Source organism: Oryctolagus cuniculus, chromosome 9, assembly GCF_964237555.1.
Source record: "Oryctolagus cuniculus chromosome 9, mOryCun1.1, whole genome shotgun sequence".
In the NCBI taxonomy this organism is placed as follows: domain Eukaryota; kingdom Metazoa; phylum Chordata; class Mammalia; order Lagomorpha; family Leporidae; genus Oryctolagus; species Oryctolagus cuniculus.
The window spans coordinates 132,539,284-132,557,865 of NC_091440.1; the positions used below are offsets into that span (position 1 = coordinate 132,539,284).

The window sequence follows — 18,582 nt, forward strand, 5'->3', positions numbered from 1 at the left end:
ACCTGCTATGGGTGGTCACAAGTGCAACTAACTGTGGGTGGTCACAGGTGCACACTCACTGTGGGTGGACACAGGTGCACACTAACTGTGGGTGGACACAGGTGCACCCCTGCTGTGCGTTGTCACAGGTGCACACTCACTGTGGGTGGACACAGGTGCACACCTTCTGTGCATGGTCATAGGTGCACACTAACTGTGCATGGTCACAGGTGTACCCCCGCTGTGTGTGGTCACAGATGCACACTCACTGTGGGTGGACACAGATGCACACTCACTGTGGGGGGTCACAGGTGCACACTCACTGTGGGGGGTCACAGGTGCACACCTGCTGTGGGTGGTCACAGATGCACACTCACTGTGGTGGGTCACAGGTGCACACCTGCTGTGGGTTGTCGCTCCCCCTCTTCGCGGAGGAACGACACTAAACCCTGCCTAGGCTTCATATCCGAGTCACGGCACCATTATGTCGCTCCCCCTCTTCGTGGAGGAACGACACAGGACCCTGCGCTGTTCTTTCGTCTGCTCGGCCCTCCCCGGGCTTGCCGCTGGTTCCTCCCGGGTTGGCTACTATCCTTTCCACCTCCGTGGAAGGGCAGTTCCCCCTGGCCACATTCCCCACCTCCGCAGGGGAGCGGCACACCGCCGGCCGGCTTTCTCGGGGGGCTGCACAGGTGTTCCTTCAGCTAGATGTTCCCCTTAGATGTTCCTCGTGAATGCCGTCTCTCTCCTCCTTTATAGTCCTCCTCCGCCAATCCTAACTCGGCTGCCCACACGCCGAGTACGCTGCTCTCCTCCAATCAGGAGCAAGTCCTACAGTTTATTAGCTGAACTGGAGGCAGCTGTGTAGAAGCTGTTTACTTCTCTCCCAGCGCCATATTGTGGGAGAGCAGATACATAGAATAAGTCTTAATTCCAGTAACTCAGTCTAGTCCGGTTTGCTCCCCACAGTGGGTGGTCTGGATCTGCTTCTGATTGCAGCTTTCTGCTAATGCTTGCCCTGGAAGGTGGTGGTGATGGCTCAGATGGTTAGGTCCCAGCCACCTAGTTGGGAGACCCAGATGGAGTGCCTGTCTCCTGACGTCAGCCTGGCCCAGTGCCAGCTGCTGTGGCATGTAGGGGTGAACCAGTAGATGAAAGCTCTTTCTTTCTCTTTCATTCTGCCTTTCAAATAAATAGAAACGAATACATAAATACAAATTCTAGGTGAATCAGTTATTGAGCTGGCATCATTCGTTCAAAAAACTTGTGGATTAGGGATACCTAGTACCTCCAGTCAAAACTGGTTGTGCGTATTTAATTCCTATAGCTCTGCAGAGATCCCCTGCAGGACTGGAATCCGATGGCATCCGCATGGCTGTCTTTAGTGCTTTGCACAGCACAGTCTGTAGTTGGCACTGAAAATTCTGTGTAGAAGGAGAAGGGGAGAGAAGGATGTGATGGTTCTTGAGGTTGAAGTTGGTGACAGGAGACAGAGGAGCAAAGCAGCTGTGTGATGGGCAGATCGGGATTTCAAGAAGCTGTTGCCCAATATAATCTGTGTTGTCTGAAAACAAGGCTAAGATTGGCATTAGATGCTTTGCCTTTCCATGGACTGGGGAAGGTAAACTGGAAAGCATCAGTTCTTTTACTTCATTTAGTCAAATAATCCATACTCGTTTGGGGTTCTTCCTAAGAATTCATTTTGCATCTTGGTTATTTCCCTTTACATCATTCTTGTCTGCCCAGCCAAAATTTCCCCAGCTGATTCCATGAAGCCAGTAACAGGCTTACTTTGCTCCACCTACTTTAAAGTTTCCTGTCTGAAACCAAAGCCACGAATGGCAACAAGTCCTGCCGGATAGGACCTCTGAGACGCTGCTGTTGTCCAGTCACTGTCTCAGCCCCCACCTCTTCTACCTGCAGTGGCAGGTGCCGTGGAAACATTGGCAGTGAGCTCCTGCATCAGACCAGGAGCTCGGACGAGATACAGAGAACTGCTCTCGTTTGAATGCCCACTGTTGCACAGCTCATTGATTTCATTGCCTTCAGAACTTTATAGTTCAGGGCTTGCGAATACATACGAAAAGCAGTTGTTAGATCTGAATGAGGTAGAAAGAGGTAGAGCCAAAGAGAAACATCTTCCATTCGCTGCTTCACTCCCCAGGTGGCCACAATAGCCAGAACCCTGCGGATCCAAAGCCAAGAGCCAGGAGCTTCTCATGCATGGGTCTCCCAAGCGGCTGCAGGGTCCCAAGGACTTGGGCCATCTTCTGCTGCTTTCCCAGGCCATAACAGAGAGCTGGATTGGAAGTGCAGCAGTCAGGACTCGAACCAGCGCCCATATGGGATGCCGGCACTATAGGCTGGGGCTTTAACCCACTGTGCCACAGCACCGACCGCATGTTTTCTAAACTTTGGTTTTCTAAACTGGAGCTTTATATAAGCAGCTTAAAATCTTACTAAAAAAGATTGCTTTCAATGCAATGAAATTTTGATGCAGATTAAAGTGAGAAATTATATTCCTGATTTTATTTTATCTGTAACAATGACTGCACAATTTAAAGCAATACTTAACCAGAATTAGAGTAATGAACATATTTTGAACCAAGGGTTGAGCTTTATCTAATCTTGTGATTTTTTCATTATTTAGGGTTTTTCACAAGCCAGTGTATGCATGGTTAAATAAAACAGCAAAGCTCAAAGAGGTATTTGTATGCAAATTACTCAGGCATTAGAGTCTAAAAGGAAAATTGGCAGACCTTGTTCCTTTTCATAAGGAAGGATAGTCTTGGCATCAGCTTGATTTTCCTTTTTAAATGTTTTTGGAGCTGTGACTAAAATATAGGCATACTCCTACCAGGTATCTTAAGGGAACCACTATTAGACTAAAATGATGGAAAAAGAAACGTAACAACACATCACTTTTTAATCTTTCACAGTAAAATTATGAATACTATCCCTGATTAAAATTCAGTATTTTCCCAACATATTAATTGAGATTCTTTGCAATGATTTAGCATCTAGAACGTGCCTGTTGTGTTCTCTGTTAAATTCCTTGGCTTCTTTGTGCTTCTATAAAACAAGTCTCTCTGTGGCCAAGACTGAGTGCACAAGGCAGCCCCCTGCCCTGTGTGTGGCAGTGGAGAGGAGGTGTCAGTTCCATCTGTGGAAAAATGTCCCTGAACTGCTTAGTCTACAACTGAATATTCACAGCTAAAGGCTCGTGTGTGGGGGGGATCAGTAATTAATCCTAATAAAATATAAAAATACTCTATGAAGAGATATCGTTGCCTGGGGTCAGTGCTGTGGCACAGTGGGTTAAAGCCCCAGCCTATAGTGCCGGCATCCCATATGGGCGCTGGTTCGAGTCCTGACTGCTGCACTTCCAATCCAGCTCTCTGCTATGGCCTGGGAAAGCAGCAGAAGATGGCCCAAATCCTTGGGACCCTGCAGCCGCTTGGGAGACCCAGAGGAAGCTCCTGGCTCTTGGCTTTGGATCGGCAGGTTCTGGCTATTGTGGCCACCTGGGGAGTGAAGCAGCGAATGGAAGATGTTTCTCTTTGGCTCTACCTCTTTCTGTAACTCTGTCTTTCAAATAAATAAAATAAATGTTTTTTTAAAAAAGATACATAGTTTCCTTTATTTCTGTGCATTTCTGTATTTTTTTCAAAATCATGAGCTCAATGGGAGATTGTTGAAGAGTAGGTCAACTTTGAATTAAATGTTGTGGAATGGAAAAATGCGCAATCTAATATAAACCTTCTATAATAAAACAAGGAGGTGTTGGATGTTCACAGGATTCGAAAGTAAAAGTAGGGGCAGGCACGGTGGTGCAGTGGGCTGAGCTGCCACCTGCCACCAGCATCCCACATGGACATCAGTTTGAGTTCTGGCAGCTCCACTTCTGATCCAGCTCCCTGCTATGGCCTGGGAAAGCAGCAGAAGATGGCCCAAGTGCTTGTGGGAGACCTGGATGGGTTCCAGGCTGTGTGCTTTAACCTGGCCCATACCTGGCCTTTGCAGCCATTTGGGGAGTGTACAAGTGGATGGAAAATCTCTCTCTCCCCCTCTCTCTCCCTCCGTCTCGCCCCTCCTCCCCCACTCCTCCTTGTCATCCTCCCTCCCCCTCTCTTTTTCTCTCTCTCTGTGCATGTGTCACTATGCCTTTCAAGTAAATAAGTATTTATAAGAAGGGTAAACGTGTAGGTGCAGGCATTGGCTCTAGTAATTGACCCCTTGTTGGAAAGCTAACTTTCCGTGTCAGAGTGCCTGGCGTTCATGCCCAGGGCTGGTTCCCGACTCCAGCTGCCTGCCCTTGTGACCCCTGGGAGGCAGCACCGATGGCCTAGGGGGCAGGGTCCCTGCCTCCCCTGTGGGAGACCTGGGTTGAGTTCCGCACTCCAGGCTTCAGCCTCACCCAACCCCAGCCACTGCTTGGGCTGTGAGCCAGCAGAGAGTAGATTCATCCTCATTCACTGGTGTTTCTCTCCCTCTTTCTCTTTCTCTCTCTCCCTCTCCCTCTCTCTCTCCCCCACACACACACGTATTAACAAAATTAATAAATATTTTAAAAATACACACTGTAAGACGTTTTCCCAGCCAAGTCTGGGAAATCTGTGGACAAGTCTGTGTAATCTTTTTTGAGATCCAACTAGCAGTGGGGACACGGAAAGGCCACGGGTATTGGGGGCGGACGCCTGCTGTCCCTTGCTGGGCTCTGCAGGGAGACAGGGACCGCAGCTCGGGGCACGATCCTTGCGTAGCGGCGTGGATCAGGCGAGACAGGTGTTCACGGTGTCTGTGGTCAGTTGGAACGCTCACACCGGAACACAAACGCACAGCCCCTGTCTCATCGCTGCTTTGCTTTCTCGTTTCAGCCCCGAACGTGGCTCCTTCCGACGTGGGAGGCGGCGGCGGGAGCAACCGAGAGCTGACCATCACCTGGGCGGTAAGCACGCAGCCCCCTGGGCGGTAAGCACGCAGCCCCCGGCTTTATCCACTTACTCTCCAGCCCCTGTGCTCGCTGAAAGGAGTTAACTAAACGGTGGCTTCCAGGGTGCACTTCCTCGTTTGTGTCCCGTGGGTGTCCATTCCTCCGGCTTCCTGTCGGTTAAGTGTGGAGTCCTACGCAGACCTACAGGCTGGGTGACTAGGGACCCTTAGCCTGGAAGGTCCAGCATTTAACTTCCGATTCCAGAGAGATTCCGCACCATCGTGGTCCGAGACCCCAACTGCAGCGAGCACATTTCCTCCAGACGTTCCGAACTCCAGAGACGCAGTGGACCGTCTTTCTCTTTATCCAAACCCGACTTTCCGTCGGAGGTGCACCTTGACCCCAGAGCAGTCACTCAGAATGGTCTGAGGAGGCACCTGAAGGGCTTGCGAGTGAGGATCCAGGATGGCTCAGGAGGGGTTCCGCTGGCAGGGTCCTCAGAGCGGTCTGCTCGGGAACGGTACCGCTGAGCTGGATCCTTGAAGTGAGAGGGGACGGCAGGGCTGTGACAGCACGAACATGTCTGAAGGAAATTGCTGGCATGTATCCAGGCAACACATGTTATTCAGATTCAGTTACTTAGTAAATATGTTTGGTGTTTCAGCACTCCAGATAGTAAATGGCAAAAGTTAGGCTCAGGAGCGTTTTGGGGCCTTCAGGAAAAATGATAGCTTTATTCCGTGCATGAATCAAATTGATTTGTGTAAAGAGTGGATATTTAGCAATACTTGACTACATTCTGTGCTCTGTAGCCACATTTTATATTTGACATTTAAACCACACTTCAAAGAAAAACTTAGAAAAATTATCTTTTGTTAAAATAAACCTCAAAGTATTTATTTCTACGTTTTATTATCAACAAAGTATCCAAAAAATTCCAGTACTGTAAAAGAACATCTTACTGTTTTCTGTCTGGCTCAGTTCTCATAAGCTTTCTGAGTTATCTGGATACCTGCTTCAGGAAAAGATGAGCTTTGTCCACAAGTTCCGAGCGGGAAGTATTCTAAACACCAAGTTTTCAGGATTAGGACTTGAAAATCATTACATTTGAAAGCTCCTGAACCAATTCTGTTGCCTGCTGAATTAACTCAGCAGAAAACTGCCAGTAAGAACAGTATGCAGGCCGACGCCACGGCTCACTAGGCTAATCCTAATCCTCTACCTGCGGCACTGGTACCCCGGGTTCTAGTCCCAGTCAGGGCGCTGGTTCTGTCCTGGTTGCTCCTCTTCCAGGCCAGCTCTCTGCTGTGGCCCGGGAGTGCAGTGGAGGATGGCCCAAGTGCTTGGGCCCTGCACCCCATGGGAGACCAGGAGGAGGCACCTGGCTCCTGGCTTCCAATCGGCGCAGCGCACCGGCTGTAGCGGCCATTTGGGGGGTGAACCAATGGAAGGAAAACCTTTCTCTCTCTCTCTCTCTCTCACTGTCTAACTCTGCCTGTCAAAAAAAAAAAACACAATATTTAAACTTTTGCAGAAATGCTCATGTATGCCACCTAAGAATCTGAAAATCACAGTTTGCACAAACTTGAGGTTTTGCTTCAGGATAGCTGTAGCGCACCCAGAGGTGGCCGTTTGTCGTAGTGGCTAACACAGCAGATGGGATGCCCACATTCGATTTCATGGCACCTGGGTTTGAATCCAAGCTCTGCTCTCAGTTGCAGCTTCCTGAGGCTGAGGGAGGCAGTGGTGGTGGCCCACGCAGGTCTCTATCACCCACACTGGAGACCCGGTTAGAGTCCCAGCTCCTGGCTTCCGCCTCCCCCAGCTGTGGCTGGTACAGGCAACTGGGGCCTGAACCAGCAATTGTTTCTGTCTGTCTGCCTGCCTCCCGGGGGAAAAAAAATTTTTTTTTGACAGGCAGAGTGAACAGTGAGAGAGAGACAGGGAGAAAGGTCTTCCTTTGTCGTTGGTTCACCCTCCAATGGCCGCCGCGGCCAGTGCGCTGCGGCCGGCGCACCGTGTGGATCTGAAGCCAGGAGCCAGGTGCTTCTCCTGGTCTCCCATGGGGTGCAGGGCCCAAGCACTTGGGCCATCCTCCACTGCACTCCCTGGCCACAGCAGAGAGCTGGCCTGGAAGAGGGGCAACTGGGACAGAATCCGGCGCCCCGACCGGGACTAGAACCCGGTGTGCCAGCGCTGCAAGGCGGAGGATTAGCCTAGTGAGCCGCGGCGCCGGCCGGGAAAAAAAAAAAAAATAATGCTGCAACCAAAGACAGTTTCTATGCTGTTTTACTTAAGTCTATCCGAGCAACTATGTTATATTTAGTTTGAGTTTCTTACTTCCAAACTTCTTGACTTTGATTTTTGGATGGAAAAAGTAAATACACAACGTGTGCATTTCCCTTAATAGTTATAAGGTACTACATGGCAAGTACTAGAACCAGCTGCAGGTCAGGATTTGTAAGTAATGCCTTGTTGGGGCTGACGTGAGCTTTTTCACCAAGCCATTGGCATGTGTAGGAGTTAGGAGCAGTGCACCAGCAATGCGGAGTGCTGGCTTCTGTACTAGAGCCAGCCTCCGACCAGCGAGTGAGCTGCTACCCCTCCTCTCAACACCCACACTGTTTCATGCTTCTGGGCAGTTTCGTTATTCCAAAGCACAGATGGTGTAGAGGGCTGGCAGCTGCCACTCCGTTGTGCAGAGCGTCCTTGGCTCACCCATCACACACATGTTCCTGGAGGACCTGCTCTAGTGCTGGTGCTGGGGGGCCGAGGAACGCGGGAAGGAGGTGGCCTCTGCCTTTATAACACTGATGCTCCGTAGTCGGGGAGACGAGAAAGTAAACAAAGAAGTAAAGTGTGCCGTGTTACTCAGGGTGGTACCAAGGACAGGGGAGGCCAGAGAGCCAGAGGGTGGAGCTCGGCTATAGCCCAGTCCATGGCCCTTGAGAACGTGGTCCTCAAGTAGGAGGTTCTGGCCTCAGGGAGGGGAGGGAGGGAGTCCTGTGCCAGGGCAGAACCTCTCCCAGTCAGCAGTGCCCAGAGCCACGCCCTTGAAACAGCCAGGACACCACTGGGAACCTGAGCTTCCCATGAACTCCGACGTTTCCCACCTGCACCTGCCGCTTAAGCACCAAGGGTGTTTCCCGAAGAGCACACTCGCCCAGGTGCTGTTTTATTACTCAGTAGGGCTTTCCCCCCGTCACCTGCGCCACTAAACCCATTGCGCTGTTTCACTCTCTCTGTAGCCTTTGTCAAGAGAATACCACTATGGCAACAACTTCGGTTACATAGTTGCATTTAAGCCCTTTGATGGAGAAGAATGGAAAAAGGTGACGGTTACGAACCCAGATACCGGCCGCTACGTGCACAAAGACGAGAGCATGAGCCCTTCCACTGCGTTTCAGGTCAAAGTCAAGGCTTTCAACAGCAAAGGGGACGGGCCCTACAGCCTCATCGCTGTGATCAACTCTGCGCAGGATGGTAGGTGGGGGCAGGGCCTGGCGGCTGAGCCACGGGGAAGCCGGGTTCCCTGGTGCGGGTGCAGCTGGGTTTCGCTCAGGACTTGCGCTCGAAGCGGCATTCACGGCAGTGTGCGTATAGTACAGCTGATCTGTCAGCCTCCCCATCCAACAACAGGCAAGTTGCTGGCACCGTCTTCCTTCACATCACGTTCATAGTGAATAGGAGATCCCCACTTGGGTCATGGGCGTAGGCTCCTGGTCCTGGCCCCTGTTAAGGTTTAGTCTCAGAAATTGTCCACACTTCGATGGGAACGTCAGTGTGTCTGTGTCTGCATAAAGTCTACTTGGAAATTCTGTAACATCGGCAATATTTGTAAAATTGCCTGAAAATTTAACCTGCTAATTACAGCTTTTAAGAAAATCACAGCGAAGTGCTGGACTTCTCCTGAGGCAACCGTAGATGATTATGTGAAAACGGGGTCCAAAAGTCAGAGCTGTTTTAATAGAAAGGCAAAAATGTGTCCCCTAGATCAGAGGGGGAAAAAAGCAGTACTGATAGTGGCCCTCTTTGTTTTTCTAGAAATTTCAAGTGAAATGAGCATGCTCTTATGGGCCTTTCTGTGTTTGTGCTCCATGACATAGAAGTTTTATACCAAACACAGTTGCCTTATTCTCATTTCTGTTCCTTAAGGTAGATTTGTTTATTATTTGAAAGGCAGAGTTAGAGAGGGGACGGGCCCGGACAGAGAGAGAGAGAGATCTGCTATCCACTGGTTTAGCCGCCAGAAGGCTGCAGTGGCCGGCGCTGGGCCAGACCAAAGCCAAGAGCCAGGTGCTTCTTCCAGGTCTCCCAAGCAGGTGCAGGGGCCCAAGGACTTGGGCCATCTTCTGCTGCTTTCCAGGTGCGTTAGCAGGGAGCTGGGTTGGAAGTGGAACAACCAGGACTTGAACCACTTTCCATGTGGTTGCTGGTGCCGCAGGCACCAGCTTTACTCACTATTCCACAGTGCCAGCCCTGATTGCCTTGTTTTCTATAATTTTCTATAAATTTACTAGGAATTTTATCATTTATATTCCATTAATAAAGACAGGCTGCCTTATCTGTCTCTTCACCCCATGCACCCTACGAGTCATCATTGGCTGTAAGAGCAGACGGAGACCTTGTTGCCTTCTGATCTGACACACGCATCCTTGATCCTCGTCCAGTTCTGTCTCTGAATGCATGTGAGATGCATGGAGGGAGGAGTTCAGATGCTAAGATCAGGCGCAAGGCTCTGTTTGCTCCGAAGAAAAGTGCTCTGTCAGTTTACCAGTTTCTGTTATTCTTAGTCTAATGTCATCGTTTAGCCATCCCTTGGAACTCACCAAAATTCTCAGGTCTGCTGTTTTGTCCTTCGTATTTGTTACAAGTGGGGTGCGTTTTCACATCATCCCGATCGCTGCCTCCAACGCGTACTTGCCTCTTGCTGAACCAGTCGACCCTGCTTCCAAGGATTCGCGATCCATTGGCTCAGCCAATTGTACATCAGAAATACTCTTACCATTATATCCCAAGCAATACAGTATAATGACTGTTCACATAGAATTTACATGTATTAGATATATAAAGAATCTAGGGATGGTTTAAGGTGGGTGGCAGAATGTAATGTGAAGGTATAGGCAAGTACTACTCCACTTTATACAAGGGACTTGGCATCTGTGAGTGGGTATGTGCAGGGTCCTGGAGCCCTCCTCCTGGGCTACAAGGGAGCACACCCTCGCATGTACCTGCTTATGGTACGCCGCAGTGCCCACATGCAAGTAACATACACAGCTGTGTCTCTAGCTCCATACGTCATGTTGCACACCTTAAATATACAGAATAAAATTCATTTTAAGCATGCAGGTGGGAAAGGCAGTCATGCACATGTTTCTCAAAGTCAGCTCAACTGAGTGCATTGATAGAATGAAAAATCACAGCAATTTAAGTTTATAATGAAATAATGAGGAAGTCTGATGACCTGTCTAGACTCTGTGTGCTTCTGCTTACGCAGCGGAAACACAACCTGCGTGAATTCTAGTGATGACAGCACCATGGGAACCTCGCTCAGAGAAGGTGAAGGCTGTTTTACCTGTGTCCAGTGCCGCGTTCGATTCTAAACTCAGCTTTCAGGCAAAGAGCCGTGCCTGCCATCTCAACTTAGTCCTGACCTTTAGGATAATTGTCCTTCTTTCCTAAATTGTTTCTGAGTCCCATAAAACTCGCGTGGGCTGAAACTTGCATTCGCTGTGATTGTTTCCTTGTCACTGCCAGGAAACCTGTCATAGGACCGCCTGTCCACCTTGGCCTGGGAAACCTGTCGTGGGGCCGCCTGTCCACCTTGGCCTGGGAAACCTGTCATAGGACCGCCTGTCCACCTTGGCCTGGGAAACCTGTCGTAGGGCCGCCTGTCCACCTTGGCCTGGGAAGCCTGTCATAGGGCCGCCTGTCCACCTTGGCCTGGGAAACCTGTTGTAGGGCCGCCTCTCCACCTTGGCCTGGGAAACCTGTCATAGGGCCGCCTGTCCACCTTGGCCTGGGAAACCTGTCGTAGGGCCGCCTCTCCACCTTGGCCTGGGAAACCTGTCGTAGGGCCGCCTGTCCACCTTGGCCTGGGAAACCTGTCGTAGGGCCGCCTCTCCACCTTGGCCTGGGAAACCTGTCGTAGGGCCGCCTGTCCACCTTGGCCTGGGAAACCTGTTGTAGGGCCGCCCGTCCACCTTGGCCTGGGAAACCTGTCGTGGGGCCGCCTGTCCACCTTGGCCTGGGAAACCTGTTGTAGGGCCGCCTCTCCACCTTGGCCTGGGAAACCTGTCATAGGGCCGCCTGTCCACCTTGGCCTGGGAAACCTGTCGTGGGGCCGCCTGTCCACCTTGGCCTGGGAAACCTGTCGTGGGGCCGCCTGTCCACCTTGGCCTGGGAAACCTGTCGTGGGGCCGCCTGTCCACCTTGGCCTGGGAAACCTGTCGTGGGGCCGCCTGTCCACCTTGGCCTGGGAAACCTGTTGTAGGGCCGCCTGTCCACCTTGGCCTGGAAAGGCAACCCCTCTCACATGGGACTTTTTTTTTTAACATTAAATAGGATTATGAATCTTTAATGAAATACAACAAAAATGGATCAGCCCCGCTTAGGGCTTTCCTTGGTCTCTGTGTAAATTTTATAAGGGACATAAATCATTTTTCCCTGAACAGAGGGCCTTTTTGATACATATTTGACTTGATGCCCATTTGGAAGATTAGACATTGAAAGCTTTCTTGAGCCCAAGAACTGTGGAAGTCACAGCTTGTTTCAGAAGATCTTGAATGTTTTAAAGATCTTAGCCTGAATATGAAAGAGGGAACTTTAGGAATATTGTTGCTGTGTATCATTCGTTCATACACATAGCAAGCAAGAGGTAATGCACTCTAACCATTTTTTTCATAAAAATCAGGTTCCCTATTTTTGATAATGGAGAGTTGATAAGCTCAGTATCATTCACTTTAATTTGCATCAGCAGGCTTTCGTGAGTGTGTCACTTGGAAGAAACAAGTAACAAATAGTATGGTTTTTGTTCACAAGTATCATAGAAGTTCATGAATCTGTGGTTCATTGAAAAGAAAGCACACACATGATGTGTACGTGTTTCTTTGTTAACATGGTGAGTAGGAATGCATATGTGTCCATGTATCACCAATAACCACACTTGATCTTAGCCAAAAGGCCAAGAAGCGATGCACCAATAGCCATAGGATAAAAAAACATTAGTGAAAATAAAGGAAGCAGTAGTGAAATGATTAATGGGCTTAATTTGCTTTGGGGGGCTGGCATTGTGGCATAGTGGGTAAAGCCACCTCCTGCTAATCCAGCACCACATTTGGGTGCCAGTTTGAGTCCTGGCTGCTCTGCTTCTGATCTAGCTCCTTGCTAATGGCCTGGAAAAGGCAGTGGAAGATGGCCCAAGTGTTTGGGCTCCTTCCGCTCATACAGGAGACCCAGATGAAGCTCCTGCCTCCTGGCTTCAGATCAGCCCAGCCCCAGCTGTTATAGCCATCTGGGGAGTGAACCAGCGGGTGGAACATCTCTCCCTCCCTCTCTTCTCCTCTCCCCCCTCCACCTCTCTCCCTCTCTCCCTTTCTCTCTTAACTGTGCTTTTCAAATAAATAAGTAAATCTTTTTTTTAAAAAAAGCAGAAATTATCTTGGGAACATTAACGCTATTTTGGGCATATTGAAATGTGATTTGGATTCGTTCCTGGAGCAGCGGTGCTGTTTGCATTTCTTCATGGAAGTGACGGGCTAAGAATGTAACTAAGAATGTTCTCATCACATTTCAGCTCCCAGCGAAGCCCCGACAGAAGTAGGCGTCAAAGTCTTATCGTCTTCTGAGATATCCGTTCACTGGAAGCACGTTCTAGAAAAAATAGTGGAAAACTATCAGGTGGGTTCGGTTGTTGTCAGCTAGATCCACCTGCTCGTAAGCGTTTGACCAGCGGTTTTGAAATATGTTCCACCCTTGCGTATCCTGTGTGCCGCTGAGTCGTGTGACAGCTGGCGCTGTATGCTCGGTGTTCAGCATTGTGTAAGCTACCTGCTAAGAGTCAAACAGGCTCCTCCCGGCTTGTCTAGGAGAGGTGGAAAGAGACTGTGCTAGCAAACAATTGGCCAAAACGAAGTGAGGCGATGACTCTCACGGTCCTCGAGTTCTCCTGAAAGACAGACGTTCTCATCAGAGGCTGTCCAGTCTCAGGTGTGTGCAAAGCATTTTGGCAGCTGATTATTCAGGGGCATCCTACAGCTTGTCATTGCACTTGACTCAGCTCCATTTCTTAAAAAACAAAATCCAAAAGGAACCATTACAGATAGACCAAAATGTGTCTCCTGGTGTTATCCATGAAGGCAGAAGTTAGGGCCCACTCGACGTATCCCGAGAAAACTCTCCTTGACCTGAATCTGAAAGGACCAGCCGGGAGGAGCCTGACCGGGAAGGGGCCCTGGCTCAGAGGGGGCAGGAACTGGAATGCGGAACCCAGAAGGAGCGGGTTGCCACTTGGGGCGGAATCTGCAGGGCGGCTGCGGTCACGTTGTTCGGTGCCCGCAGGGAAAATTCAGATGCGTTGCCATTCACTTATCTGAGGATGTTTTGTCCAGATGGACAGAATTCCTGACTTAAAGGAGAGAACATGGAAACCTGATGCAGAAGTTTATAGCAGCAGCCAACGACAAAACAAACGAGGGCTGACGGGCAGAAGGGCCGGTGCTTCCGTAACTCGCAGCAGCTGTTTCTTTACGCCGAGCCTCTGTGGAGACGGGGTGAAAGCGCTGTCCGTCAGGGCGCACGCGTGGTGTGCTGTGATGTTCTCTGGGCAGCGCTGACGCTGTTCTAGCCCAGAGATTATAGAGCGCACAATCGCTCCTTATAGAAGATACGGGTTTGACTTTTTAATGAGGCTTGTCTTGTAGCTTCTTCATACTTTGATGAAGACTACATTTTCTTCGAAATGATTGGACCTCAGTATCACCTACATTAGCGGTTTGATGGGAACCTGTTCCTTGACTCTTAATTCTGAGGTCTGATTGTGAAGAGCACGCTTGGTAGATTCTGTAGACATTCGCAGCACAGTGACCAACCTGCTTGTTTAATCAGTGAGTGAGCTCCCCGTGCCCGGCAGTCCCGTGTGTGCAGTATTGGACACTGCTCTTCCTGTGCCCGCGGCGCTCCTAACATAGTCGAGTGAAGGAGCAGTAGCACAGCGACCCCGCCGTTTGATCAGCGCTGACACAGGGAGCCCCAGAGAGGGACAGTGGAAACATGTGAGACACCAGCACCCTTCCAAGTAGCTCTGTATCCAAGGCTTAGATAGAACTTACAGATGTCTGGCTCCAAAAGTGCTTTTATTTGAAGAATAAAAGTCATCATTCATACCTTGTGTAAGCTTTAAGAGATAAGAAACTCCATAACCGCTTGACAGATGTCATCATTTCTAATGATGTGGGCACATTTTTGATAACTTGCACAGCCTGCCCAGTCGTTAGGTCCATTTCGTTGCTGTCCAGAGGTGACAGGCCAATGAAAGGAAGCGAGTGCACAGACTCACCTCCCCAGGGAGCGTGGAGAAAGTGCTGCCTGCGCCCACGCCGTCTCAGCCACGTGCGACCACACCTGGGGGTCAAGTTGTTCTCCTGTCGCACGGCCTTACTGCGGTTCTTACAGTCACATAAACAGGAAGAAATAAGTCAGCGATAAACACTGGTCTGGCCAGTGCTTCCCAACAGAGACCACTTTTCTATTTAGAAGGTTAATCTTACAGTTTCCTGTGTGGTTTCATGCCATTTTTTTGTTAGGGTAAGACTATTTCAGGCAATGAGGTAAGGCTTTGATTTGCTTTTAACACCTTGGATTGCATCTGCGTGTGGGCCTTGCCCTGACCTGAGGTCCGTCAGAGGGTCGGTACTCCAGGTGGCATTTCAGAACCTGCACCGGCAGTGACAGAGCCACCGCTGCAGAGGCTGACCCGTGGCGAGCCGTCACTTGTCTTGGATGTTTGCAGATCCGCTACTGGGCCGCCCATGACAAAGAAGCAGCGGCACACAGAGTGCAGGTCTCCAGCCAGGAGTACTCGGCCAGGCTGGAGAACCTGCTGCCGGACACCCAGTACTTTGTGGAAGTCGGGGCCTGCAACAGTGCGGGCTGTGGGCCCTCCAGTGACGTGATCGACACCTTCACCAAGAAAGCACGTGAGTCGCACGTTTCAGTTTCCTGTTGTTGTCAGGTGCTCCCGCTGAGTGGGTGCAGGTTAAGATGCTCCTGTTCCTGGCTGGCACCGCGGCTCACTAGGCTAATCCTCTGCCTGCAGTGCCGGCACACCGGGTTCTAGTCCCGGTCGGGGCGCCGGATTCTGTCCCGGTTGCCCCTCTTCCAGTCCAGCTCTCTGCTGTGGCCCAGGAGTGCAGTGGAAGATGGCCCAAGTGCTTGGGCCCTGCACCCCATGGGAGACCAGGAGGAAGCACCTGGCTCCTGGCTTCAGATCAGCGCAGTGCACCGGCCACAGCGGCCACTTGGCGGGGGGTGAACCAATGGAAAAGGAAGACCTTCTTTCTCTCTGTCTCTCTCACTGTCCACTCTGCCTGTCAAAAAAAAAAAAAAAATGCTCCCATTCCATATTGGAGCCCTGGGTCTGACTCCCAGCTCTGAGTCCAGCTCTCTGCTAACACAGGGCCTGGGAGGCAGCAGGTGACAGCCCAGTTCCTTGGGTCTCTGCCACCTACGTGGGTGACCTGGATTGGGTTCCCAGCTCCTGGCCCAGCTCTGGTCATTGTGTGCATTTGGGGAGTGACCAGCAGATGGGAGCTTGCTCTCTCCCTCTCTTTCTGCCTCAATAACAATAATAATGTTTTAATAATAAGAAGAAAACTACCACTTTATTCAGTCATGATGCGTTTGAGGCAAATTTCCTGTCCAGCAGTCTGAGCACATTGTGGTCTTGGTAGTCCAGTGATAATCACATTTTAAATGTGATCATTTATTGGCAGTAATGAAAAATGTGGACACTGTCTTCCTGCATTTAATGCTCTATGTTAAAAGTAAAATTAGAGGTAACACCTATATAAAACAGTCCTGCTTTGTGTCATTGGATATTTCACTGGTCTTCCTTGAACCCTGCTCAATTTTTACACTTTGATTTATCAACATTCAGCGTCGCCCAGTGCAGATGCGAGTGAAGTGAGTGAGTCGGTTGCTGTTGTTACTGTGTGTTCTCACGTCCGTGCAACAGAGCCACCTGCTTTGCTCTGAGGTTTTCATCCATTCTCATCTCTGCAGCTTCCTTTGCTATCCTGCCCCTGAATCCAAGCTGGAAATAAATATAAATGTGTGTGTATGTGTGTGGATTAATGGATTTGCCGGCAGGCCTTACTAGAATTTCACAAGTATCTATGGGCAGGATTACCACCAGGGTTTGCAAATTTATGAAGTTCCCTTGGCCACAGAGAATCTCTTAATGAGATGACAATTGCATGGTAGGAGCCAGTGTTTCATTTCAGATGCAGTTTGAGATCTGCATCTGCCTCTTGCGAAATGTATAACACTCTAGCTGGACTCATTTACCTCTTCAGACTGGTTTTCTCCTTTATAAAAGAAGCGTCCATTCCTGTGAAGTTTTCCATTTATTCATTCATCAGAAATACGCTCTGTGTCCAGCACTGTCCAAGTGGTGAGGGTGCATCAGGGACCAAGGCACACAGAGATCATTCTCTCACAGTGTTGACTCCTAAGGGAAGGGGAAAGAAACAGAAATCAGAGATCCTGGGAAATAAATAAGCATGGTCAGATCAGGTGACAGGACCGAAAAATGAACGAACAGGTAAAACTGACTGATCTGAGTGGCACCCGAAGTCCAGCTGGGTGCTCCGAAGAGCTCTGGGAGATGCCACTTGAGCCAGGCTCTGAGTGACAGGTGATCCGGACCCTGCTGTGCTGGGATGGGGGCGTGGTTTCAGGCCAGGAGAGTAAGTGGGGCAAAGCTTTCAGGTGGGAAAAACTTGAAACATTTTAGATGCTGATCGCCTGCTGGGGCCACGGCGTTGTTTCTGAGCTGAGCAGGGGCCAAACTATGGGGGCTCGTGTACACCCTAAGAGCTTGGGTATAAGGTACCGCTGGAAGACCTTAGCGCTGGGTTTGCTGTCTACTGTGTGTTTTCCAGAAGTGTCACTCTGGTGTCGGGGTAGCAGGTGCGTAGCGGTGGGGTAAGGTGAAACCCACGTAGCGGCTGTTTCTGCAGTTGAGCTGACAGTCCCGGCAGCTAGCACCAGGTGGTAGAGAAGACACAGAAGTGGCACGGCCAACAACGCTCCGCTAACGGGTTAAGACTGAATATCAGACTTTTGTTGGAGCAACTGGGAATTGGTCCGAGTGACTGGTAAAGCTGGCAAAGGCGTGTGCGTGGGAAAGTTGGGATTACGAGGCATGTGTCCCGTCCTGATGGTGTCACAGATAAGACATCCTTGAGACACACAGGCAGAGACAGGCAGAGGGACACTGGGTCAGCAGAGAGGGGCGAGGGTGGAACTGTGAGTGTTTAAAGGCCACGGGCGCAGGCGGCAGGGCTCAGAAGTGGTTCACAGTAGAGAAGGGTGCCCAGGGTCAAGTCCTCAGACCGTCCAGCATTTGCAAATTGAGCCACCTCGGAGTGCTCATGAGGAGACGGCAGTCAGGGAGAAGGAAAACCCAGATGTGGAGATGCCGTGAATTTAGGAATAGAGCGAGAGTGACGTTCCAGTGATGTTAGGTGTGAGCAGAGCAAGAGGGACGTGAGATTCAGCCACGCGAAGGTAAGTGTTGACCTTGAAAACGGAGTTTCAAGGACGGATGGATGAGAAGACAGTAACAACAGTTCTGTTGCCTAGCCACAGGGCCTCTGGCTGCGTTGAATAAATTCAGGGGTACACAAGCTTGGTGCAGCGCCTGGCACAGGGGACGCACGCATGAAAATCGGGTGGTGTCACTGTCATCAGCGCGGTAGTCCCTGGGCTGTGGCGAGCGCTCACTGCATGCTGCTGCTCCCCACAGCTCCCAGCCAGCCCCCCAGGATCATCAGCTCCGTGAGATCGGGTTCCCGCTACATCATCACCTGGGACCACGTCGTCGCCCTGTCCAATGAGTCTACAGTGACAGGATACAAGGTACGGGAAAGAATGTTCTTCATTAGCCCCACACAGGCCTCCTCCTTACTGAGTGTGATCTCTGCCATTCCTACTGCTACAACAAAGGCCACACTGAGCTTTCTTGCTCTGCCTGCACGGCAGGCCCAGAGGACATGGTGCCAGGACAAACTGAGGTGGAAAGATACCTACCGTGCACTTTAGGAAAATGTTACGTCCAGTGAGTAAGACAAATAGAATATTGCTTTCAGGAGTAGAGAGGGTAGACTGGCGGATTGTGGCGTGTTACCCAGCCTCAGAAAGCCCCTTGGTGTGTCCAGTTATCATCTGCAAATGACCAAAACCCAGAGCAGGTCATTCCCATGTAGGCGCAGCATCGTGCATGACTGGCAGTATGTGGTTTGCAGTGCCGACCGAATTTCAGATATTACAGAAAAAAATCAAAATTGAGGGGAAATATTTTTAGACTATGTCAATATATTGAGAGAATCTTTCTTTATACCTTTTTCCCTAAAAAGACACATCCCTTCCATGCCTTTTTTGGGTCGTTT

At 50.2% G+C, this 18,582-nt stretch overlaps 1 protein-coding gene across 4 annotated transcripts in view; it reads left to right on the forward strand.

Moving 5' to 3' along the window:
* CNTN1 (contactin 1) overlaps nucleotides 1-18,582 on the forward strand; it is a 379,791-nt gene that overhangs the window by 322,037 nt on the left and 39,172 nt on the right. For all 4 annotated transcript variants that reach the window (XM_051850934.2, XM_051850935.2, XM_070049666.1 and 1 more), the window contains 5 exons: nucleotides 4,857-4,927; nucleotides 8,161-8,395; nucleotides 12,708-12,811; nucleotides 14,922-15,108; nucleotides 17,940-18,052. In XM_051850934.2, coding sequence (XP_051706894.1) covers nucleotides 4,857-4,927; nucleotides 8,161-8,395; nucleotides 12,708-12,811; nucleotides 14,922-15,108; nucleotides 17,940-18,052 — 710 coding nt within the window. The remainder of the gene's footprint in view (nucleotides 1-4,856; nucleotides 4,928-8,160; nucleotides 8,396-12,707; nucleotides 12,812-14,921; nucleotides 15,109-17,939; nucleotides 18,053-18,582) is intronic.